Below are 24,432 nucleotides of genomic sequence, written 5' to 3'. Positions count from 1 at the left end.
GCAGCCATGCCTTCGTCGTAGGCCGGAGCGGCAGCGGGTTCGTCGACCTTGGCAGCTTGTTCCTCTTCGTTCTTCTTGAGCTCCTCGGGATCACGGTGGAAGAAAAGGTCAACCGGAACTTCCCATTCATTGCGACTGATGGATCCACGGAGTCGCAGGACTTCACGAGCCAAGAGCCAGTACAGAAGGCCAATGGAGTACTTTCCCTTGTTGTTGGCCGGGATGGCAACATCAACGTACTGGAGAGGAGAGTCGGAATCGCAAAAAGCAATTACTGGAATGTTTACGTAAGACGCTTCCTTGACGGCTTGGCTATCCGTACGGGGATCGGTGATGATCAAAAGGCGGGGTTCCTTGAACTGCTTGGTGATCTGATTGGTGAAAGTACCCGGAGTCCATCGTCCGGCCACAGCCTGGGCGCCGGTGTAGTTGGCGAACTTGAGGACGGCACGCATACCGTAGGGACGGGCAGAAATGGCAATGACATCCTCAGGATTTTCAATGGCAACAATCACACGAGCGGCGAGAACGAGCTTTTCCCAGGTTTTGCCAATATTGAGAATGTGCACACCATCGTTACGGCGGCGCCAGATATATTCCTGCATATTGGAGTCGGAGTTGCGGGTTCCAGTGTGGACACCCGCAGACAACATCATTTGGATATCTTCCTCCTTGGGCTGGAGGATCTCGGGCAAGGAGGCAAAGGCAGACATGGTGGGATCGTTTGGTAAGGAAAGAGCAACCTGAGTTTATTTCAACACCGGTTGTGAGTATTCGAAGTTTTCATTTCGTGTTGTTAGCTTGGTGTGACGGTGCAGGGCACATCATATTAGCGAGTACATTCGGTAAGTGGTAATTCCTCGTGTGACTGCAAGACCTTATGACAAACAGAGGACTTTCATTTATATCGTTTTACATTGATAGGACATACATAACAGAGCGTCTGTCTGTTCATTTCCAAGTTTACCACTCACCGCTTTACTATCGCCAATCGCATCCCGCTAGTGTGCCACTTTCGTCGGGCTGGTGGTACGCTGTTTGATCTGTTGTCGCTTGTCTCTCATCTCGTTGAGGATCCGCTGTTGTAGGAACTTCTACCGAGACCCAACCTTTCGCATCATGAGCGACTCTGCTGTTCTAGTCAAGACACGTAAATTCAAGAAGAATCCTCTTCTTGCACGAAAGCAGGTGTGTATATGATTCACGGGACGTAGGTTTTTGTTTCCGCATGGGCAAGGACGAATACTGTTGCTTCTGTGATGGGGGAAAGGACATCCAGTGTAGCCTGCCTTTATTTCTTTCGGTACCTGATTCTCGTTAAGAACGTGTACAATACAAGCAAGCTTCCATGTTGCTATGTCACAATGCGTTCGCGTCTCTGAAAGGACTTTTGTTTCCGTGCACGTCGTTGTCGTAGCACGAACGACTTGGTAACCACTGTAGTCAATTTGTTCTCACTCACATTGTTTTTCTCCCACGTTAGTTCATTGTGGACATTATCCACCCTGGACGAGCAAATGTGCCAAAGTCGGAGCTTCAAGGAGTTGTCGGAGGCATGTACAAGGCCGATCCCAAACTGACTGTATTGTTTGGTTTCCGAACCAAGTTTGGAGGTGGCAAGTCTACCGGATTTTGTTTGATTTACGATAACGAAGAGTCTATGCGAAAGTTCGAACCAAAACACAGGCTTATCCGTCAAGGCCTTGTGGAGAAGAAGGAACAATCCCGCAAGGCAATTAAGGAAGCCAAGAACAAGGCCAAGAAGATCCGAGGTACCGGTGCCTCTATTGCCAAGCACAAGGCCAAGCGTGCCGCAGCTGAAGATTAAGACCTTTATAAAGTCCACTGTTGGATTTCTCACTTTTTTTAGTTAAGAAGACTGGTAGAAGCTTTGCGGGTTCTCGTAGTGTTTTAGGAGACTCGGATGGGAGCCATTGTCAATTATCTATCCGCCACAGCAGTTTGAGAAACTGGTGGACTCCACCTTGACTGACCTGGGAGAGCATTCACGCAAACTGAATGTAGTGGCCCATCGTAGAAGATGCATGACGAATCATTGCTCACATTAGCCAGCTACGATTTTTCGGTGTGCCGTCCACAGTCGACTTTTGACTATGAGAAGCGCACTGTACTGACCGTTGGACGAGATGGAGGCAGCTTAAGGGAAAGTCCATGTTCAGCAAAGCCACCTTTATTTCACGATATGAATATCATTTGTACTTGATGAACTTTTGGGCCAAAAGGAATCTATTTGGGGCAACAATCCGCCAACAACTAGCTACTTCATTTATTCTAATCATCCTCCGTAATAAGGAGGTTGTTATGATTGGGCCAGTGCGCCGCTGCTACCGTGCGTTTTGCCGTCCTGTAACAAAGATACGGGCTCCGCAGCCGCTTCTGGTCCGTCAGGAATTGCGCGAGCCAATAATACGAGGAGTCGTTCCCAACTTTCCAACTCCATCGCAGCGAAAACTTTCTCCTCTCCATCCAAGGCACGCATTGCGGCAATTCTGCGAACGCCTAAAGCCACAAGAGAATTTTTGTGCTGCACAATACAGTCGACACTCTTCTGTTGATCCAATATTTGCTCCACCATTGAGAGCGCCATTTCTCGAAGCTCCTGTGATCCTTCGATTTGATCGTCCAACAGCAGTTGGGCAACCTGCGCAATGAGAGGACCAAATTTTTGAACGCGGATTCGCGTGGATGAATCAGAGGTGATCAAGGCGCGAAAGAAAAATAGTGTGCGTTGTCGTACAGCGAACGGCGGAGGGGATTCAGAGTGTGTCAGGCCCAAACCTATCTCTATCAAAGTCGGTGCCTGGGGTAGCTCGCAAAAGACAGTTTCTGCCAGTTCGTGCGAGCGCACATTGGAGCCGATTGCTTGTATAATTTTCGCACGCATCTGGCCATGATGATCCGTGTTGGAAGCGGATTCAGATTCCAGAAAAAACAATCGGCTTAGTGCGCCAATTGCACCTAGTTCGAGCAGCTCTTTCTGGACAGGGGGGTTATTCGCGCATAGCGTAGCAATGATTCCAAGGCACATAGCACGAGTCGCCACGGGCATATGGTCCCGCTCAGCGACGCATCCTAGGAGAAACGGAAGTCCTTTCATTGAGCAAAAAGCACGGGCATAGTCGATTTGCTCCACAATATCGCGTAGTTCCTGTAGCAAGTCTTCAGCATGGTCGCCCTCTTCGTCCGTAGCTGGTTCCTGCCTCCACTTTTCCATCATTCCAGTGACATCTTTTAAAATCGATTTCATTCTCTCATTCTCATCGATAATCCCCTCCTTCATGACGGCTTCAAGAAAGGCCCTATCTTCGGTACTCATTGGACTCATGCTCTCGTCCGACGGTCTCGTCCCGTCCGTATAAGAGAGCGACCATTTCAAAAGACCAAGCCATGCGAACGGGCTGCTACTATCGCCGTTGTTAGACATGTGTCGACGAGAAAAATCTTGCTTTACAGGATAGTTTCGACCAAATGTAGCGAAATTGCTTATCAATCTTGTGCCCAGCCCCACTTCACTTCAACGGGACGGCAAGTGTGGTGACTGTAAGGAAGAAAAGTGCCGGAATGGTGTCGAACACCAAAGAATCTTGAGGAATACGGAGTTTTACCATAGCCTGATTTTTGGACGATATTGTTTCTATGAACGAACTGTTAAGTATGGCACACTCAGTCGCCAACTGGATGTTAAAAAAACGTCGCCATGTACTGATATCTCATAAACGGTTTGTCATTCTTGAAGGACGCTTTAGCTTATGTACCCAGAAGAGTCGTGAGCGGTTTGCATTCGCGCAGACCAGCAACCGCCGTTTGCGAAAGTGCTTCGAAATAGATGTTGATCGCTTCAAATTCTGCACAAGCACATCAAGCAAGCCATTGCTGCATCATTTACTGGCAGGACGAAATACTAGAAAAAAGGCATTGTTCCTAGCCCGTGTACAAACTCCGACGTGTGCGTTGAACAGCAACTTCTCACAGGGTATTGTGTAGAACAAGAGTCGATCGGCATATTGGATATTGGGCAAGAATACAGGATGAAGAGAACTTTGATCATTGAGATCCATATTCCGAAATTTCTTGGATACCAGTGAGCAAACGTATCAATTTGGAATAGAGTCAAGCGGGGAAATTGCTTGGCCGTGCATCCTCTCTGCCTTCCCGCTACGACTCACGTCATTTCCGCGAGAAAAGCTGCGTTTTCCGGGCGGATACAACTGTTTTTGGCCAGAGGCGTCTGGTATGTTTTTGGCGTTAGAAATAATTGTCGTTAAGACAAATGCGGCGCTAATTTTGGCGCTTTCAATAACCCAAAAAGTGTACATTATGAGAACAGCGCTGAACACGAGGAAGACGGCGGACCCGATACGCCCAAGGCCTGATATTCCTTCGGTACGTCGGTGTCTCGAGTTAACAGAGGAGAACTTCACCATAGTCTTCGGTGTGTTTTCGATGAATGCGGACGAGAGCTTTGTTCAAGATCCAATTTCCGGTTTTGCACTGATGTAAATGGTACAGAATTATCCTTTCTCTTTTCTGCCAGAGATGTTCTTCGGTGTGAGCTCTTTGCATTGTGTACCATTCCAAATATTCACTGTCATTACTTGCAAAATGTCAAGAGGAAAAGATCCAAAACTGTTTAGCAAAAATCAATCATCCGAACGATATCTAGTCAGACTCTACGTTTAACTGAAAAGTGACGCAGATGTCGTCGTCGTAGGTATAACGTGGCTTGCGTATAAAACCCGTCGATACCTTGACAAAAGTGTTTACGAAACGTCCAGCCTGGATTGATAGATGTTGAAAAAACGATGAAATGGGCCGGCAAACTTATGAGTGCACGTTATCCTACGACGTGATAGCCGATTATGAACAAGAGAGTTGACCACGATCATGCTGGAGTAATGAGAACCAATCAGAGCTACAGGAAAGGAGGACTAGAGTCCGTTAAGCTGAAGTGCTAAGGTCGGTGGCTGCATTGCAATATATTTGAAGGAGAACCTTGCGCCAATTTGGACCGTCTTTATTTCCTTAAACCCCCGAATCATCGATGGAAAGATTCTGCTCTTCAAATGTGCCATTAGCAGACGCTCTTCAGCTTCTTTCTAAGAACGATCCGTGTGTACGAGATTTACATCTGGACTGCTCATGGTCGCTGGAGGATGATGCAATGCTCAAGATTGTTGAAGCGATAAGCATCCATTCCAAGCGCTATCCCAAGGACTCCGTAGTTCGAAGTATTTCTACCGAGATTCCCCGATCCATCGCACGAGTAGTTCTGTTTTGCTCGGCAATTTGCAGGCTCCCACATGTGGAAGCCGTCACGATTCGGCGTCGATCCGGAATCGCTTCGAAGTACCTAGGTCACTATGTACTGTACCATATTCTGGAACCGTTTGAGAGAATGGTACATCGCCTCCAGCGACTCGAGGTCTATGATCCAATACAGTACCTTTCATCATCGACCGACTCAAGTACTGAGGTGGAAAAAATCAACAGTTTCATTCTAGCCGCTGTTAACCTTGAAATATTTGCCCTCACGAGAATCTACGCTCCTGGTTCCAATAAGCTCTCGTCATTAATTCAGGCTTTGATTGGACAGAAACGGCTTCGGATTTTAAATCTGCAGCTTTCGTCTTTCACATCGGAGCCCAAAGTGACACCAGAAGATCTTCAAGTGCTTTGTCGATCAACGAGCTTGGAGCAGCTGACTCTGATCAATACAGGGATGATCGACAGCCATTTAAAAATTCTGTCCGAAGAGTTACGCTGGAATTTGGTTCTTAAAAAGATCGATATCCAACAAAATTGGCAGACTAGCGAAAATGGCTTTCTACATCTGCTAGAACTAATGCAAAAGCAGTTCGTCATCGTCGAGTTCAATTTGGAAGAGGGCATGGCTTTACCGGGTTTCGAGCAAGAAAATCAAGATCGTCTTTACGAGGAGTCTTGTGCAAGTTTCTTTTTCAACAAGAGAACGGTCGCCGCCAAGATTGAATCTTTCGCTCGAATGAATCGTGCAGGTCGACAGCGTATACAAAACGATTCAAACTATAGCCATGACGACTGGATCGATCTTATTTCTCTTGTTGGCTATGATATTGATGCCATTTTCTACATGATTCTGCAGAAACCGGAGGTGTGCAATCGCGACCACAGGTTGATCGCTACGATTGGTGACCGGTCAAGGAAAAGGAGGCGGATGGCTTAGTAAAGCAACTTTCCAAAATACCTTTCTCTATTTCTAAAATTCTTCACACACTATTGAGCCAATCATGTAGTAAGTCGCTGATAGCAGCATGTCCGGCCTTTATATCTTCCGTGTCGTGTTCCGAAAGGTCCACATGGCTCAAATCGCTGTGGTGAGCACCGTTTACAAAATTGATTGCCTTGACAGATTCTGACAAGTCTGTCAAGATAGAGGCAACGCTCCATCCATCATTGATTCCGTTAGTGAAAAGAAGGTGAGTAACATTGGACAAATCTGCAAAGCCAAACTCGTCCACTAGTTGGCGCAAGTTCGGTTCTACCCCGAAGCGAACTTGGCAGTGCTGGGTTTCCCATTCGATCGTCCATGGCCGAGGCGGGAACATACTAGCATCCGACATACCACATTCAGGCAAGAGAGTACACGATTGAAAGTCCCACATGTAACCGGAATGGCCATCCCCAACACCTGACCAGTCAGATGCTGAAATGGTACCATTGGGACCTGGTGGCAATTCCGTTTGCATATCAAAGCATTCATCGAAATCTTCTCGCAGCCGCAAAAAGTTGCTGACTTTCTGCTCGGATGACGATTTAGTATCTTGGAAGATAAGACAGCCTTGCACCAAATCCTGGTCAGGCCCGGGAGGGTAGTATCCCATATTGTATTCCGCGAAGTGCGTTGAAACCACCATCATAATTTCTTGTTGAAAAATTTCGTTGTCCATGATGTAGTCTGGTACTGTTGCTACGCAGACGCCAAGATCGAAAGCCACTTCCGCAACCGAGCGCTTGGACGCCAGAAGCTTCTCGGTCACGTCCATCAAGGCATTTTTAACGGCCCCCGCGCATCCTCGCGAGGCCTGTTCAGCCACTTGGGTGACCTTTTCAAAATATGCGGCTTTGTTGACACGGTGCGAATACAGGTGGAGGGGTGCCGAGCTAGCGTAACCAATATCGACCACATCTGGATACACAATGCGCAACAGTGCTGAAAGAAAGCCTGGGTATGATCCGCCGACCGTTACGACGGGGCAGTAGGACTTGGTACCCTTGTTTCCGCAACCCAGCTGTTTCCGTTTGTATTCAATAAATTGTACTGCATCAGCCAAAGCCTGAGCTGGCGACAAGAGACGTCGCAAATCGGCAGTGGAGGGATGCTTTAGAGGTTTAGATTTGCCGTAGAAACGGTGTTCGAGACAAAGGGTGTGGGCGCGGAATCGCTTTGCCAGATGCTTGGAAACAAATGGGTACAATATACCGTTGACAGCATCTTCACCTCCCATAATAACAAAAATAGGATGACCGGGACCAGCGAAGTACTTGTCGTCTTGGTAGTATCGTTGAGCCCAAGGGGCTTCGTCTTTGTTGGGGGTAAAGTGGTCAAGAGTCTGCTCCTTGTAGTAGAAAGGTTCGTCTACCATTGTCCCATCGTAGTGCACGCCACCACTGGTGACTTTTCCATGGCCCCGAATTGCCACCGAATACACTATGGACAAAAGGCATACCCCACCGACAATCCCGAGCAGTCTGCGAGTAGACGTTAGAGAGTTTCTGTGGTTGTCCACCGACTTCTCCGAAAGAGAATCAGCGTCAACTTCGAGTTCGTGGTGGCCCTCATCCCCCCTTGGATGGCGAACTTCGATGGATCCATAGCCTAGGGTGTCGCGATTGGAAAACATCGCGCTCCGGTTCCCCTTTTTTCTTGTTGTAAACCAATCGATGCAGAATACGTGCGGAAACCAAGGAATGTGCTTCCGATGATCGGAGGCTCTACCAAAGAGAAAAACGGGATGGCACCTAATGGAAAAGCCCTCTCACGCTCACATTATCGTTTCCTGTGCAAATGCACACTATGTCTCGTGACATGACCGGAGACCAATTCGGTATATGTAGGGTTGTCATTGATTATCCCAATACCCACGCACAGACATCCGAGGTGAGCTAACGAGACTATCACCAAAATCACCATGACGAGGTGACTGTGAAGACAATGCTTTTTGGAATTTCCAATCTGACAGTGAATCTCATCTTCCGGTACCTACCTCTATTCCTGATCTGCAGTGAAAAAGAGGCATCGTTGGAGGTTCGAATTGATGCTGACATTCTCTGTAGTCTTATACGGGTAATCAAAAGAGCGAGAGACGTATTTGCGGTTCATAGTTATCGAGTTGACTGTGAAAGGAAAAACGAGCGCGAAACGAGCTGCGATAGTCCCGGGTGACGCAATACACGGTGACTCATTCTTCTTTTTTTCGTGTCGCAATCACAAAACTGGCATGGCCTACGCGCTCTTGCTCGCATGCTCATACCATACTCTGTCTGCGTTATGTGTAGTGTATTATAACAGTAAAACCGAATGGAAACGAAACGTTCCCAAAGCCTCGGGAAGAACTCGCATCGCACTAGTTCATCTTGTACCCTAGTCTATCTTACGACTCATTGATGCTTCGTTGGATCGTTTGGATGGTACTGGCTCTTTCATCCTTAGCGCGTGCCTTTTCGCCAAATCGCTTCCGACTCGCACTGTCTGTTCGAACACTACCGCAGCTTTCTCTCCGTCGATCCATCATGTCCGCCGTCAACGGAGACTCATCCTTCCCTACGGAAATGTCGGAAGACGAACGCTATCTTTTCGATTTGAATGGATATGTAATTGTTCGCGGTGTTCTCACGCCTGAACAGGTGGAAGAAGCCAACGCTATGATTGACAAGCACGAAAGCGAGATGATCCAGCGGTCCGATGCTGCCTTGCGCAATGCTGTGAAAGGGACAAAGCTTTACGGGTCCGGTCCAGGCCGTAAGGATTTGGGTCAAGTTTTGGAATGGGGAGCCGACTCCAAGCTCTTCAAATCGATTCTCGCTCATCCTCGGCTCGTGCCACTGTACGTTACAGTAAAATCGACGTGGGCAGATAGCAATCTCTGTAATGTACCACTTTTGCCCGTTTCTCCTATTTCCTCACTCGCAAACATGTTCTTATTCCAGATTCCATGGTATTATCGGGAAAGGGTATCGAATGGACCATTTGCCTTTCGTAATTGCTCAAGACAAAGGCGCAGAGGGCTTCCAGCTTCACGGTGGAACGATCGATTGTACGTCGGGCGAATACAACCCACATTTGGCCTATACGTACCACCACGGAATGATTCGGAGTTCCCTTCTCGGATGCAACGTCATGCTGACGGATCACAATCCCGGTGACGGCGGTTTCTGCATTGTTCCCGGTAGTCACAAATCCAATTTTAAAATGCCCAAGGGAATGGTGGACGGCGAAAAATACGACGAGTTCATCCGACAACCGGCAACCAAAGCCGGTGATGTTGTACTCTTTTCCGAAGGTACCATACACGGAGCTATGGCTTGGACGCCAGAAGAGCGACAGCGCAGGGTGTGCTTGTACCGATTTTCGCCCGCTACGAACGTCTACGGTCGCTCCTACTTTGGGCACGAAGGGGGCGGTTGGCCCGATGCGATATATGATGACTTGACCGAAGCGCAGCAAGCCGTGCTGGAACCGCCGTATGCTAACCGTCTGGACCGTCCTAATATAAGAGATGACGGTACCGTCGAAATTACGACTCGTAGCACGCGAAAGAAACAGCACGATAGAGAGGTATTTGGAACAAAGTACTTCTAATATAGTTTAAGTTTTTAACGTGGAGAAGTTCTCTGGAGAGAAAGCTTATAAGGGCGTAGTCTATCTATTACGTTTAATCGATGTCAGCTTTGATGGTCGAATCTCAAGTGTCATTGTTGGCAGTGGCGAAGTCACGTAGTCCCAACGAACATGCCATAAGCACTCTATGCTGATGTAATCGGAGCTCGCCCGAAAGCTGCGAGGCAACAGAGTTCGCGACACAGACTTCTTCAACATCATCACAATCGTATATATTTCTAGTGTTCAACGAAGAGCTATCAGTTGGCTCGGCAATCAATTGAGACGCCGCGTCTGAAAGGCGCCGAGCCGATTCGATTGCAAGGGTCGACGTCAGCTGAAGTGGTGCATTTTCATCAATAGAAGGATCCAGTATTCTTGCCAAAGCGGCAACCATGTCCCCCGGGATAGTCGTCGGCCCGACCTGATACCGAGACCCTTCTATCAAGACCTCTGCCAGATGTGTGGCGTCCTCTTCTCGGAGACACCCAACTTGTAATTCGGAACAAAACCATACGACGACAAACACTTCCACCCTGGTCGTGCGGAATCTCCATAGTCAATACACACTTCCGAATCATCCGTGATTTCTCGTGTGGCACGTACAACAAGATGTGGAGAGGCTCCACCTTCCAAGGCGAAGTAAGCATTGGCTGAACCACATGAGGGATGATTGATAAAGTCAAACACTGGAGCCAAGACACGCAAGGGCAGACCTCGGTCGTCCTCGCCAAGCCGAGAGGTACGAGTCTGCACAATATCCAAAGCATTCTCACACAAGCTCCGTCTCGCAGCTTCGTTCATGTGTTGTATTGCATGTATAGCGTCGTCGATCGAATTCAGGGCCTTCAACAAGACTTCGATCGCGTGAGCACGCGGGAAGAAGGCTGTGTCTACGGCCAGTTCTAAAGCAGTGCATTGGGCACTCAGGAGGACGCTTTCTGACCAATGAATGGGTAACGATGCGCGCAGGTGATCAGGATCAGGTAGTAGGGAAAGCCAGAGAGCAGTCGCGTGATCCCGTTCTCGGTCGAGCTGCCGATCCAATAAAATTGCCGCCAAACGTGTCGCCCAGGCGCTCGGATTGCAGAGGCCGCCTAGGTCATCAGCTATTTCCATCATCCAGGACGGGGTCTGGTTATCTCGTAGACAGAAACTCAGCGAGATGGACATAATCATATCACCTTTCGAAAGCGATCGATTTGCAAACACACCGCGAATACCACTCTTCTTGCATTGCTCCAAACGAAGCAAACCGGCAGGTTTGACATCAAGTAACTCACATAGTTGCAAAAAGGCTTTTGTTTCCTGTGCCTTGTCGTTACCGGAGTCAGAACGTTCTTGGAGCGTGGATCTCAGACTTAAAGAGCTCATACGGTGGCTAACAAGTGGAGATTGGAAGTGCAGGGGAGATAATTGACTTTTGACGCCCATCCGGAAGTCTTCGGCTCTTATCGTAGTCAACAGAACTGGACTTCGATTTTTCCTCAACCTCATTTTCGGTACGCAATTTTCTGTGGGGAATCCGAGAACGAAGGTTGGAAGAAGCAATACGAGTTTCATCGTCGACAAGAGCATTCGAGTCACCTCGTGTAGGATTCAGGAAGAGGATCATCGAGAGCAGGTGCTGCCTTTTGCAGAAATGGGGAAAATGTCTCGACGATGGATCCTCACATTTTTCCTGTTTGTAATCCTACATGTTGCAAGTTTATAGACAGTGTCGTATGTCACAGTGCGGGCGTTTCACGGTTTCGAGATGACGTCAGTAAGGACTGCCTTTGCACTTGAATCACGTATTCGGAAACCAACCATTTTCACTCTGGCTTCGTCGTATTGTAATCCCTTTCCTTGGAAGCATTTTGACGCTGTTCTACGGTAAAATACGAAATCTGCATTGATAGGGCCCGGCCTTTATTTAGGAATTGAGTTCCTATCTTTACGATCCGTCATGGCGATCAAGAGCTCTTCTAGTAACGTGACAAGCAAGCGCAAGGATGGGGACAGCAAGTTTTCCTCGCAACCCTCGAAGAAAAGTAAAGGAAGTGGTGCCAAACACTCTACAGTGCCGCCTTCTACAGTGGGTTCGAAACGTGCTGTTAAGCAGGAGCGACAGTCCCAGCGCAAGCACGCCGACGTTGTGAACGACGCCAAGCGGATTTGGAATCAACTGCGTCTCAAAACAAACACGTCCGGACAGAACCGTCAATATATGGACACGCTCATGCCCTTGATTACGGGCAAGGCCAATGAAATCGCGTTACAGCACGACGCGGCGCGTGTCGTTCAAGCCGCGATTCAGTTCGGAACGGTTGAAGAACGGCGTCTAATATTACAAGAACTGTGCGCGAAGCAAAACAACTTTGCGGAACTCTGTAAATCTCAATACGCACACTTTTGCGCTTTGAAAGCGATCAAGTATTGTCACAGCGACCCAGCCTCCGTGAAATTGATCAACAAAGCACTCAAAGGACATATGCCTAGATTGGCTGTGCACGCCGTCGGATCTCGGGTTGTACAGTCAATTTTCAGCACAATGACTCCAAAACAAAGTGCGGTGCTCAAGCAAGAGTTTTATGGGCCACATTTTGCTTTGTTTGCGCTGGACCTGCCACGAAATGATGCTGTGCCGACGTTGGCGACGAACATAGCTGAGGCGCCGGAAAAGAAAGAAGCAACACTCATATTTGTACGCAACTTGATCAATAAAGGCATGGAAAAGACTCTCTACGGTTTCACTTACTTTCAGGATCTGTTTGCCGAGTATTGCGAGGTGGCCGACCCGCGAGAGATTCGCATTTTGGCGGGCACGGCGGCCGACAACTCAATTCATCTCTTATCTGGTCGCGCTGGGACTCGCGTGGTTGCTTCCTTGATTTCCTATGGCACTGCTAAAGATCGGAAGCGCATCATGAAAAGCTTGAAAGGCTACACCAAGTCAGGACTACTGCATCACGATGCATACCTAGCAATCATCCGTTTGGTTCAGTTGACGGATGATACAGTGTCTATTCACAAAAACATTTTCAACGAACTGCTCTTACCGAGCGATAAATCCGACGAAGAACTATCTTGTCCACTTTTGGAGCTGGCGCTTTCCGATACCGGCTCCAAACTTCTTTTAATGCTTCTTGTTGCGGATCCGGAAACATTGAAGAAGTTTTTTGATCCCTACGAGCTTTCGGTACTTTTCGAAAATCCGACTGTGATAGACGATGGTCAAGAAGTTCTGACAAGCAAGAAGGAGCCAGAAATACGACGAAAAGAACTCATCAAGTATCTTCGAGAGCCGTTAATTGAGATGTGCGCCAAAAGTGCGAATGAGTTGATCAGGTCTCGGCCGGGAGCTCTTGTACTTCGAGAAGTGTACCACTCGTATCGACCGATCTCGGTAGTTGAAGCGATTGTTGGAACGTGCCAAGCAGCATTGAATCAGGATTCCTCGAAAGGCGACGAAAAGGATGTCCAGAATTATCGCCTCTTTGAAGATAGAGATGGACATTTGGCAGTGAAGAATCTTTTATTGGCTGATTCCGCGAAAGAATCAGAGGCCAAGCTGGCGTCAGCTTTTTTCGAAACCTTCCAAGATCGACTGATGGAGATTGCCCAATCCAATCGCGGGGCTTTCGTTATTACAGCTCTTTGTAAAGTTTTGGCTGTAAGAAAAGGCGCTATTTCCAAGTTGAATCAAGCACAACTGAAAAAATTGGCCGACGGCAAAGGTGCTACTGCGGGGTTTAAAGCACTAGTGAATGAGATGGATGGCAAATAGCTTTTCTGCGTAATTTCTGCATCGTAACGATTACATATCATATATTACATCCTCACTTTGTAGCAGACATTTGAGGAGTGGATATTCAGGGCTGCTGTGGCCAAAGTCTCCTCCTGACTGCATATCCCATTCGAGAGCCGCCACCAGCGCTCGGTGTGCATCAGAAAAAGCTCTCCGCACTTGGAAAATTCGAAAAGCATTTCGACCGACATTGTTACCTTGCGAAAGCGGATCTTCGACAAGAAAGGGATCCAAGGTATACGGCATAGAGTGTTCGTGGGCCGCATGGTCTGTTGTATGAGGAATTTCGGGCGTCGTATAGCGATTTGATAGAGCTGGCTGGTATCGCGGTGGTCTAGCAAAGTTTTCCATTTGCATACCGTCACTCGATCCTCTATCATTGAAACTGTTTCGTCGCAAAAATTGAGTCAAAGGCGGACTCCCAACAACGGGAGGTGGTGACACACTCCAGACAGGCATTCCAGGGGAATGCATACGAGCTGATGAATAGTTTGGCCGGGGAAAGTACTGCCTATGACGTACACTTATACCAGTTGTTCGAGGGTCAAACTATTCCGTTCAAAGTGAAAGGGGAATGAGCGTACCTACGTGTGTGTTCAAAACAAGTGTAGACAGCCGGAACTTACGCAGTTTCCGTAAAAGTCGAGAAATCCCATTAGTAAAGATCCGCAGTCGCCCCAAGACGTCTGTTGTTCCTGAAGGTACCGTGCCACCATTAAAAACAAACAATATGAGGATAGCCCGCCAGTGTACGCTGTCAGAAGGCCACGGTCGAGGAGAAATTGCTTGAGGATAAGGACAAGAGGCCTTAGCATCGGCAGCTCTTCAAGGATTTCGGACACCATATCGATTGCTTGCAACCCATGGTGGCCGGGCCCATCGAAGCTAATATCAAGTTGAATTGTGCGCGCCTTTGTATCCTTTGTAGACACTGTGATTACTGGGACGACTGCCCTCTCAATAAGCTTCATCGATCTTGGATCAATCCATGACTCACTTTTCAACTTTCGGGCCAGCAGCTTCTGAGACGTTTCGTTGATGGCATTTCGACCTTCCAAGGCACCAGGTGCAACAGCGGGTGCACGTTTGTGGACAGCCGGCAGACAGATGACAAAATCAAGGTCCGACGACGGCAAGCAGAGACCGGTAACATGACTACCATACACTTTGACTTGTGCACGAGGCCAAACAGTATTCACCAATCGAGTCATACGTTCCACCGCTTTCATCCGTTTGCTGTCTTGCTTTCGAAGGTGCATGTTTGTGGCATCAAGAAAATGAAGAATATCTTTTGAAAGGCGAGACTGCATTCCTCGAAGCGACGTAAGATCGTGAAGGTCCCTGGTGAGAGGTGCACCCAGCGGAGATTGCAGAGCATAGTGGCCGCAGTTTTCGACAGATACATCCGAACCGACTCCGGTCACGCTTGAAGATGGGTGTCGTGAACCTGCCAATCTCCCGCCATCGTCGTCGCTGGCTAGCGATTCATACTCTCCTTTGTATCCGGCATCGCTCATTGCAGCAAGTGTTCGAGCTCGAGGAATGTTCTCAAACTTAACGGCATCTGGACCAACACTGTGAGTGTGAACGACAGGGTAAAGCAAGGGATCTGCGTATTCGGGGGCAACTGAAAAGAACATTGATGACTTTTGCGCAGCGAGTATATTTTTTAACTTAGCAACCTCAGCACCCATGGTCAAACACATGTCACGATATGCATCGCGTTCTTCTCGTAGGGTTGATACTTCCTCTGGTTCCCTTTGCGATAGAGCTGAAGTGATCGTTCGTCACTGTATGGTTGTCGCCATCCTTCGTCACTGTATGGTTGTCGCCATCGTCATTTGCAGTGCTCCTGTGACTGTCATTCCAATTCAAATAGTCGTCGTGGGCGTCACCAGCAATTTCGCTGCGAGCGCAGCCATCGCCAATCGATCGCCCTGTTGCATTTGTGTTATGATTCAGATTCAGGTTCTCAAACGGTTTCAAGGAATCGAATTTTTCAGTCCTATTGGACGAAGCTACGGCGCGCGTCGCCGCAGTTCGGTAAGGGGTCAAGACATCCGGTGAACGCAGCAATATGGACCGTCGCGGACGAATGGCGTGGTCATCGTGGAATCTGGGTAAACGGGAAGCGCCATGTACATAAGAGACGATTCCATCGTTGAACCGTCGCAAGTTAGACTTGCTTTTTATCTCAGTGTCATCCATGGACTTTACTTTCATCGACTTTCGTAGAACCGAGGGAGATTTGAGATGGAGTTTGAAGGATGCAGGGGATTCTTTCCCCGTTGTCTTCTGGTCGGAGTCATCTGCTAGTTTGAGGTTGTCCCTTGAAAGGCTGGTTGGTATCTGTGGACGTGGTGGCGTAAGAAGTCGAGGCGAATTCGGAAGACTTGTTGTAGCGGCTGAGAATGACCGATACGACGAAAGATTCGCTGTATCCACAGGGTTGTCTCGACATACCGACTCCTTTCTCATTTCTTGAAGATCTGCTAAAGAGACAAGAATTGGGGACAACGTCGGCGATGGTGTCGATGGCGGGGGAGGTGAAGGAGAATGGCATTCATCATCAATACTGACTACGTCAGTCATGGCAAGATCCTCGCATTCCGGCTGGACATGCAGCATTGATTCTTGGCTCAATCGCATTGCGCTCTCCACAAATGGTATCGCAGTGCCAGATTGAACCTCTTTCGGTATGTTGGCCACAACTGATTTCATCGAGATTCTTGATCCTGCCGTGGCGGCTTCCCGGATGGCCAATTCTTTTACTGCGTCTGTCAAACCACATCCATCTTCGTCCATTATCGTTTCGACGTCCACATCCACGGCATTGACCTCCGTCGACGAAGCGATAGATGCCGCCGTTGAAGAGGCCATGATATCATTTACGCATACCGCTTCCTGAGTTTGGCCATCAAAGAAATCTTCCATAATACTACGATCTCGACTTGTAAAACCTTGAATCCGGCCCCACCCATCGAGAGCGAATCCACTTAACTCCCACGAGGAATCGACCGCCTCTGATCGATGAATAAATTCTCCTCCCACTGTTTCGTAACGAGGGGACAACAGACCCGCAAAGGACCCACTGGTAGCGGACGCGTTAGCGACCGCTATCGAGTCGAACCGTCGCCGATTGATAAATGGTGACTGCTGACCAGAGAAGAATGAGCCGCCTTGCTCTTGGCATTCTTGCTGACTCATGACTTGGCTTGTCAGAGCTTGAGTTCGCTCTCCTTCGAGTTTTAATGAATTCTCGAGAGTTTGCCGAGTAGTTCCACTTGACGAAAGTTCAGTATGTCTTCTCTGCTGAAATTCCTTTCGAGCTCGATCTACTTCAGATTGTTGAGCTCGACGTTGCGCTAGTTTGGCATCGTGCTCGGCAAATGGTAGTTCAATCGGTGTCAGACCGACTTTGACAAACACAGCACTCAGAACTTCTTCCAATATCGACAACGACAATACAATATTTCGATTGCGTACACGAACAGACACGCCACTGTTCGAAAAGTGGATACGCTGTATCCGCTCCGACTCTTCTTCTGGATACAAGCAGGACAATTCTTCGTCTTCCGGTACCAATGGCGGCAGTGATCGTTCCACGATCGCCCTTTGAACTGCAATACCTTTCTTTTTTTGTTGCGATTCCTTGTGGGTCGCTTCGTGGACTTGGGGCGTGACAGTTTATGTGATGTCCTGTCATTTTGTGTCAGCTCTTGCAAGAGCGCTTCTTCCACGGCGTGAGTTAAGAGTAGGTGCAGGGCTTCTCGAGTACTTGCGCGGAGTCTATCTTCCGGCGACGATATCTCCAACACACGGCTTGTCAAAAGAGTCTCCATCCAATGACTCTTGTTCTTCGTGTGATCCGACAGAGGCCAACGTACAGAGCCGTCAAGCAAGCCGTACATGACTGTATCTCGAAACATGGGGGTCATGACCCGGTCTTTGACCATAATTTCTGTTTGCAAACCTTGACCAATGGATTGGGCAATCAGGTGAAGTATCTTTTCTTCAGTTAGTTTTTCCGAGATGCTATTCCAAAGCGCCGACTCCCAGAGAGACGGTGGTTGAGCACCTGTTTTGCGCTGACGAATCAGGTACGTTGCCCACAAGGCAGCCTCCAATCGACTCGCAATGTACATGGGCAAAGAAAACCATCGATGTGTTGGTTCCAACCAGCGAGCGAAAGATTTGTTCTTGTTAGGAGGCCCTTTGGTTCCCCAGTGGCCACGCGAAGCCACCACCAAGCAACGTAGAAAATCGATCTTATGTAATGGAGAGTATCTTTCTTTGCCATCGTCGATGAGAAATAGTCTACCGAATGCTTGGCCCGATTCTGGCAAGTGGACGATTCGAAACGCGTTGGTAAGATTCCAATCCGCTTCACGCTGTTCCCACGTACACCCCAATCCCCATTGATCTCCCGCCGCCGACCGAAATCTACGGGCGTGCACTCGATACGCTGGTACATTATTTCTTCGTGTGTGCACTATCGATGACGAGGGCTGTGTTGGTGTTGCAGTCGGGATGAGTTGAAACAGTTGCGGCCGATGCCGCGCATCGCGACGTCGTCGTCGGGCTTCGTTTGCGTGGTCGACGAACCGATCGGCCGCGGCCTGATGCGGACACGCTGCAGCGGGAAAGATTGGTGTTGGCAGCGGTGTATGGAGACGGGACAAATCACGCCATATAGTCTCATCGTCCGGCATTGTTGGGGATGGGATGGTAAACTCGGACGCATTTTGCAATTCCCTCCAGGACAGGCTGTGGACCCAAGCGCTCCATTCGGAAACATCTTTTTCATGCTTCATTGGGGGATTGAAATCTGCAACTGACAATGAAATATAGTCCGGTTATTATGGGCGGTCGACGAACACTCTGCATATGAAAGCCCATGGTCATCTTGAACTCTGAACATGTGACGCTCCGAACGACTCGATGTGTCGGATCCGTACAACAGTAAAACGGGTACCAGTTTTCGTCCGGGATTTGGTAATTGTACCTCGCCCTTTCTTGTAGTTAGAATTTACAGTGAGAATGTGAAAAAGCATGTGCTGAATTGATTGGTCGAATAAGTCGTCCCGCGTCGTTTCAGACGTGGTTTCCAGTGTCAGACCCAATCACAGACTGCGAAAGTCCCTGGCGCATCGCGGGTATATTACCTATTATACCCTTCGAGTCCTTAACGGAGATCCATTCATCTTAGGTGACCTCACCAAGACGACGACCAAAGGTTGTCTTGTCTGCTTGATGTGATGCTTGGGGTATTCCTTTCGAATCTCTCGTCGACTTGATTTATCCTTACACCCTTGGCCCCAACTTCAAGATGCCTCGTGGTACTACCGGAACTATTCGTTCTTCGCACAAAAAAACCCGTACTCCCAAGAACCGGAAAAAGCGGCCGTCCGGTCCTCCGGTCGGCATCGACGAACTCATGCGGGCAGCCGAATCCGCCTTGCATGTGCAGGATCCCTTGCAAGCAATCTCTCTATGCACGGTTGCCCTACTCCGGAAAGACGTGCAGGATACGGTAGCGGTGAGCCTTTTAGAAAAACGTGCCGAAGCCAAAGTCTCGGTGGCCGATCAGGAAGGAGCACGGCAGGACTATACGCAAGCACTGGAGCGATTGCAGAGTATTTGGAAGACCCCCGATCGTGTTGCGGCTGAGGAAACCCATATTACATTGGAACAACTCGAGCAAAAAGCAAGTTTGGAGTTGTACATTGGACAGCTCAGTGAAGGAATCGATGCCCTGCAAAGATACAAGAACGGTATCGAGGATCTGAGGATATCTTTGGAACGCAGACAGGCCAATCTGTCGGTCGACTTCGGGACGGAGGACGAAACCATGTCAGAAGATGAGAACCAAGAGGAAGCTGAAAGATCTACCGATTCAGAGATTACATTGACGGAAATTCGAAAACAGTTGGCGGCAGCTTATTGCTCTGCGGCCGAGCTCTTCCTGACAGATTTGTGTTTCGAAGAATCGGCCGAACAAGATTGCGAGTCATACCTATCTCAGGCTCTGACTTTGCTAGAGGAGGCGGATGGAGAGCCGTTTGTGGACGCCTTGCAAACTGCGTCGAGTCTGCGACTTTCTCAACAACGTGGTCTGGAAGCTGTCGAATACGCTTTGCGAGCCTTTGCCAAAATCAAAGCGGGTTGCCAAGCTCTGACTACGTTGGTGGGATTGCGCGAAGCAGAAGAGCCATCAGTATCTGCGACAGAGCTTTTGGAACTCGAATCGGTCCAAAGACTTCCAGGGTTTGAATTTCGATGTCAAACTGCGAAACTTCTATTGGAATGTTCTGGCGTGCTTCAAGACGCCGGGAATGAAGATACACGAGCAGAAATATGTATTATGGCTGCTATTGACGTCCTAGGTAGTTTGCTTGCAGAAAATGATGAAGTTGTCGAAATTTGGCTCCTGGTGGGTGATGCCTTTGCGGCCACTCAACCTCCAACAGTCGACGCAGCGATACACCATTGGGAAAGGGCATTGGCCATGTTGGCTACCGTAAAAACATCGATAGAGCAGGAAGCTTTTGAAGCGGACGACAATGAAGAAGACGAGCTCCAAAAACAATTGGAAGAAGTGACGTGCCAAATGGAAGATCTCGGTACCAAGATTGAAGAAATGAAAGCGATAAGGGAAGGAAACGAAGAGATGGAAACGTAAATCTCAGTTTATACTCGTAATTTTCGACTTGCGATACAAATAAATCCTCACCCTATCGTTGAGCATCAAGTTACTGTAAATTGATCAATTTAGAGACAATCACCAAAAAAGGCATACATTAGAAGTAAGCGTCAATCGACTTGACACCGGACATACGACGAATTTTGAACGCTATTTTTTCTGGAATAGCTGGGCCATCAATCTCCAATGGTTTGGAATCAAACATGCTGACCTTATAGCTCTTTGGGCCAATCCCGAACAAGTCTTTTCCACCAGCATTATGATAAGTCACTGGAATGGATGCAAAAAGCTTAAACGAGACAACGTAGTTGCCATCATCATCCAGAGTAGGCTCGCTATCACCATCGGGATCGTCGAACAACCACGAAGGTAAGGCAGGAATCAGCTTCATTTCGACTTTACCCTTATCGTTGTAAGAGAAAAGATCGGGTCCAATGAACATAAGTTTCCAAATATCCATGAACTCGGCCGTGGAACCACTGAGACGAGCAAGGAAACCTTCGCCAACAATCGACGGGTCCGGGAAGGCGGACGAGGCGATGAAGGACGAGCACTCCATAAGTGACCGACCATACACATCAGGGTCCATAAATGGTAGGATACCGCCTCCCTTCATCTCACTAAAAAACTCTTCGTAGAGCTTTCCTCGCAAGAGCTGCAAATAATATTTGTAGCTCATGTGAAGCCAGATGGACTGATTCTCAAGCCAACCAGGCGCAAAGGCAATCTGGCGACCCATATCAAAAGTTTGGCCCTCCAAACTGGCGGACAAAAAGTACATATTGAGTTGCTTGTCGCGGAGGCCAGAGTCGAGAACACGCTCGTAGATGTCCTTCATTCGTTCCTTATTATCCTGAATGATCTTCATGTAGCGGACTGGCCCCTCCAAAAACAAAGGGAATTTGCGAACCTTCATTGCGAGAGCGTTGACGAGAGGAAGACCTTCGGCGTTACGGTTACTGTTAAGCTCCCACTTGGTTATGTCGTAGGCAAAGAAGGTAGCCGGAATTCCTGAGGTACCGTCATCTCCATATCCTTCCGTAGCAACTTTGAACGAGCGGTCAATGCCTTTCTGGATCTCTCCGAGCCATCGGTCGCACATCCTCGACACAGTCGTAGCGCGGTACGCCGTCGTGTTGCCAGAGAAATAGTACTGGACATCATTGCGGTAGCTTTCACGAGCGGCAGCAACAATGTCCCAATATTCAAACAACGCCTTGGGCACGGCCGCAGGCATATCTTCCGTGTCCACGTAGCCAGCTTTTTCCAAAGTATCTAATGCGTCGTTCATGGTACTCAGCATTGTGTGTAGTTCCACCGGAATGTGCACAGGACGGTCGTAAGTGTCCACAACCTTCTTGACATATTGCAGGAGCAAGTAAAGTTCGTATGTTTCCGGCATGCCGCTACCGACCATACCAGGGAGGCCGTTCATACTGTCCAACCATCCAGGACGGCCACCTTCGTATTCAACGCCCATGCCCCAGGCATCGCGCATGGCAAACTTGATGGAACCCAACAGAAATAGCTTGGCAATGGCGGAACTCATGAAAGGCTCTCCTTCGCGTGTACGCTGCCAGTTTGCTTCGATACCTAAAAGGCCAGTGTTCTGGTCTAAGAAGGCCTGCTGTTCCTCAGCCTTTTCCGAATCGTAATACGTCGAATCCAATTGAAGGACATGCTTGCTTTTGGCATCGTACGTAAGCGTTAACACATACTTTTCGGAACGAGGCTTTACTGTTGCAGTCGAGAAAAAGTACCGCAAAGGCTTATCGTACATGACCTCTTCCTCGACATCCGGAAAGATTTCGAGATACGCATCGATCATATCCATGTAGTAGTCCCAGTGGTCGGCCCAGTATCCTTGTCCAAAAACAGCCATCGCACGGTCCTCAGCGTACTCTAAAACTCTATTGATGAATACTTCATTGGTGACAGCTAAGTTGATGCCCAAATTTTCGCACAAGGCAAACAGCTGTCCGGGTCGAAATGGGCCGCCGTTCAAAACGTCGCCCAACATTTTGGCCGATTTGGCATCGTTCGTCACGTTCTTGGCAATTTCAACGGCCTTGTCAGAATCCGCAAAGCGGTACACTACAGCTTCCACCGTCAGCGGCTCGTACCCGTCGGCTTGAATGTAAGACAAAAACATTTGAATATCAAACGAACCCATGCGCGGGAAGAACGTCACATCATTGCGTCGATTTTGTGCGACATCACGGTAGTTACCGGGACCTTGCGAAAAGTATGTGGCGTCAATCTTGAAGGCGTTGTAGTCACGCTCCATGTCACCGTGAATACGAGAAAAGGAATGGAAAACTTTGACGCGAGAATCTTCGTCGTAGGTCGCGTCGGAATCGACCAAGCCCATGATGGTCGGGATACCACCACGGAGGCTGTTGTCGAGGAACATTTGTTTGACGGTACCATCAAACAGCGGTTTTACGGTTTTGGTTTCGACACCCGCCGTAAGTTCGTTGATCATAGAACGGGCGCGTTCGAATTTGCTTTTGACAAAACCGGGCGCGGTAACGACCCCGGCAATCTTGGGGACGTCGTCCACATGGAAAGCCCGACCGTAGACCGTAGCAATAGTAATGTTCTCACCAGGTTTGAGAGTAATGTCACTCGCGGCCGAAAATGCGGACGAAGTTTTGGCGAACCCGTACTGGGGCGTATCCAAAATGTCGTCCACGGAGGACGAGGACAAACCGCGTGGCATTTCGAGGGATGTGTCGGCCCCAAAGACCTTGGACGTATCAAAGACAATGGGCAGTAGAGTCGCCTGCATTTCATCATCTTCGTAAAAGGACAAGCAGTAGTGGCCGGACTCCTCAATCTTGACCGATGCCGAGTCGGAAGGCTCCGTGGAAAGCTTGTAAAAGGGCATAGTCAAGGTATCATCCGCATGGTAGACGCCCATCCAACCTTCTAAAGTACGTCCCATGGCCTTGAGCATACCATCCAGCGGTCCACCGAAGGGCTCCATTTTGGCAAGTCCATCCAGGACATCAATCGTCAAGTCTGTGTCTCCCGAGTTGGATAACGTTGTGCGACGAATCAAACTGCCAAAATCTTCTTCGGGAAGGATGAAATATTGAACGTTGGTCGTCAAACCGAGGACCCCGTCAATTTCTTGAATCTCAAGCTCGTTGGCACCAACGTACAAGATACGCTTGGGTTTGGTCTTGTCAGCTTGATCATCCCCATCTTCGAGATTACGTGTTTTGGCGGGAGCAAAGGGTTCCGTTTGGAAGGATGTCGTGCCGCGCACGCCGCGGACAAAGGTACGAAAGCCCACAAAGGGAGTCAATTGGTACGCCTTGTTAGCGGGATTGAATTCGAGCATGGGATAATCCTTCGATTCAGTACCGAAAGTGGCCATGGCTTGACCGCGGTTGACGTAAAATGCCCAAACGGGCTTGCCAAAGTATCCAGCGACGCCGGGTAAGAAACTGGAAAAGGTTGATTTGGCATCGTAATCTTCCATCACGTAACGGTCTGCGAAACAACACAAGCAACAGAGAGCCGTTAGATACAGAAGAGTCTGAAAGAGCGACAATCTGGGAAAGCGCGACTTACTGTTGTCGTCGAAAAGCTTGAGCTTGCCGTTCGCCTTGACCTGTAATCCAGTGCTGGAAGACTCGATGCTTTTCTGCACGCTGGCTTGCGGATCGCCCCGCGTACTGGTGACGGTGTAAACAATGCCCAGGATGGCCACGAGACCAATTGCGATCAAACCTTTCTTGATAGTGCCGGAACCACCCGCAGCCGAGGAACCATCGCCGTTACCACCTATTTCTTGGTAACTCCCGGACGAGCCCTCGGTCTTTTGGTACGACGCCCCGTTGTTGGACATGATGCGGTGAAAGACTATGCGCCGACAGGGAGAATGTTCGAGCTACTAGTGTAAGATTCCTGTTCCTTGTGATCGATTTGGTGACTTTATTCTTTTTAGAGTAGATAAACAAAACCTGTTCGTTTTCCGAAAGACGCACGAGTCGAATCTTCGGCCAAATATTGTGTGGTATTGGTGTGCTTGTGTCCCTGGGGAGGAAAGAA

At 48.8% G+C, this 24,432-nt stretch overlaps 11 protein-coding genes across 11 annotated transcripts; 5 read left to right on the top strand and 6 right to left on the bottom strand.

The window, feature by feature from the left end:
* Positions 1-53: 53 nt before the first annotated feature.
* PHATRDRAFT_13682 (predicted protein) lies at positions 54-713 on the bottom strand (the record flags this gene model as incomplete). The annotated part of the gene is made up of 1 exon (XM_002181144.1): positions 54-713. A coding segment is annotated over one exon (660 nt), but the record flags the coding sequence as incomplete, so codon positions are not given.
* A 315-nt stretch (positions 714-1,028) lies between these two features.
* On the top strand, positions 1,029-1,861 carry PHATRDRAFT_21323 (predicted protein). Its single transcript, XM_002181314.1, has 2 exons — positions 1,029-1,188; positions 1,484-1,861. The coding sequence occupies exons 1-2, from the start codon at positions 1,120-1,122 to the stop codon at positions 1,826-1,828; spliced, it is 414 nt and encodes a 137-aa protein (XP_002181350.1). The 5' UTR covers positions 1,029-1,119; the 3' UTR covers positions 1,829-1,861.
* Positions 1,862-2,320: 459 nt separating this feature from the next.
* PHATRDRAFT_47062 (predicted protein) lies at positions 2,321-3,503 on the bottom strand (the record flags this gene model as incomplete). The annotated part of the gene is made up of 1 exon (XM_002181143.1): positions 2,321-3,503. The coding sequence occupies exon 1, from the start codon at positions 3,443-3,445 to the stop codon at positions 2,321-2,323; it is 1,125 nt and encodes a 374-aa protein (XP_002181179.1). The 5' UTR covers positions 3,446-3,503.
* Positions 3,504-4,853: 1,350 nt separating this feature from the next.
* PHATRDRAFT_47061 (predicted protein) lies at positions 4,854-6,223 on the top strand (the record flags this gene model as incomplete). Its single annotated transcript, XM_002181313.1, has 1 exon — positions 4,854-6,223. Exon 1 carries the CDS (start codon positions 5,063-5,065, stop codon positions 6,221-6,223), a length of 1,161 nt encoding a protein of 386 aa, XP_002181349.1. The 5' UTR covers positions 4,854-5,062.
* Positions 6,224-6,266: 43 nt separating this feature from the next.
* Positions 6,267-7,901, bottom strand: PHATRDRAFT_47060 (predicted protein; the record flags this gene model as incomplete). The annotated part of the gene is made up of 1 exon (XM_002181142.1): positions 6,267-7,901. The coding sequence occupies one exon, from the start codon at positions 7,899-7,901 to the stop codon at positions 6,267-6,269; it is 1,635 nt and encodes a 544-aa protein (XP_002181178.1).
* An 889-nt stretch (positions 7,902-8,790) lies between these two features.
* PHATRDRAFT_37164 (predicted protein) lies at positions 8,791-9,831 on the top strand (the record flags this gene model as incomplete). Its single annotated transcript, XM_002181312.1, has 3 exons — positions 8,791-9,104; positions 9,208-9,787; positions 9,808-9,831. The coding sequence occupies 3 exons, from the start codon at positions 8,791-8,793 to the stop codon at positions 9,829-9,831; spliced, it is 918 nt and encodes a 305-aa protein (XP_002181348.1).
* A 131-nt stretch (positions 9,832-9,962) lies between these two features.
* PHATRDRAFT_47059 (predicted protein) lies at positions 9,963-11,500 on the bottom strand (the record flags this gene model as incomplete). Its single annotated transcript, XM_002181141.1, has 2 exons — positions 10,446-11,500; positions 9,963-10,413 (listed from the first exon to the last, which is right to left on the bottom strand). The coding sequence occupies exons 1-2, from the start codon at positions 11,453-11,455 to the stop codon at positions 9,963-9,965; spliced, it is 1,461 nt and encodes a 486-aa protein (XP_002181177.1). The 5' UTR covers positions 11,456-11,500.
* Positions 11,501-11,750: 250 nt separating this feature from the next.
* Positions 11,751-13,687, top strand: PHATRDRAFT_47058 (predicted protein). Its single transcript, XM_002181311.1, has one exon. The coding sequence runs from the start codon at positions 11,826-11,828 to the stop codon at positions 13,644-13,646; it is 1,821 nt and encodes a 606-aa protein (XP_002181347.1). The 5' UTR covers positions 11,751-11,825; the 3' UTR covers positions 13,647-13,687.
* A 44-nt stretch (positions 13,688-13,731) lies between these two features.
* PHATRDRAFT_47057 (predicted protein) lies at positions 13,732-18,481 on the bottom strand (the record flags this gene model as incomplete). Its single annotated transcript, XM_002181140.1, has 5 exons — positions 13,732-13,763; positions 13,865-14,216; positions 14,294-15,438; positions 15,527-17,338; positions 17,446-18,481. 5 exons carry the CDS (start codon positions 18,479-18,481, stop codon positions 13,732-13,734), a joined length of 4,377 nt encoding a protein of 1,458 aa, XP_002181176.1.
* Positions 18,482-18,881: 400 nt separating this feature from the next.
* PHATRDRAFT_47056 (predicted protein) lies at positions 18,882-20,349 on the top strand (the record flags this gene model as incomplete). Its single annotated transcript, XM_002181310.1, has 1 exon — positions 18,882-20,349. The coding sequence occupies exon 1, from the start codon at positions 18,997-18,999 to the stop codon at positions 20,347-20,349; it is 1,353 nt and encodes a 450-aa protein (XP_002181346.1). The 5' UTR covers positions 18,882-18,996.
* On the bottom strand, positions 20,338-24,378 carry PHATRDRAFT_54686 (predicted protein). The gene is made up of 2 exons (XM_002181139.1): positions 23,953-24,378; positions 20,338-23,871 (listed from the first exon to the last, which is right to left on the bottom strand). The coding sequence occupies exons 1-2, from the start codon at positions 24,227-24,229 to the stop codon at positions 20,468-20,470; spliced, it is 3,681 nt and encodes a 1,226-aa protein (XP_002181175.1). The 5' UTR covers positions 24,230-24,378; the 3' UTR covers positions 20,338-20,467.
* Between the last annotated feature and the right edge of the window lie 54 nt (positions 24,379-24,432).

The sequence above is a fragment of the Phaeodactylum tricornutum genome, chromosome 12, assembly GCF_000150955.2.
Source record: "Phaeodactylum tricornutum CCAP 1055/1 chromosome 12, whole genome shotgun sequence".
Taxonomy (NCBI): domain Eukaryota; phylum Bacillariophyta; class Bacillariophyceae; order Surirellales; family Neidiaceae; genus Phaeodactylum; species Phaeodactylum tricornutum.
The sequence above is the reverse complement of the archived record's forward strand: the minus strand, read 5'-3'. Positions and strand labels throughout refer to the sequence as shown.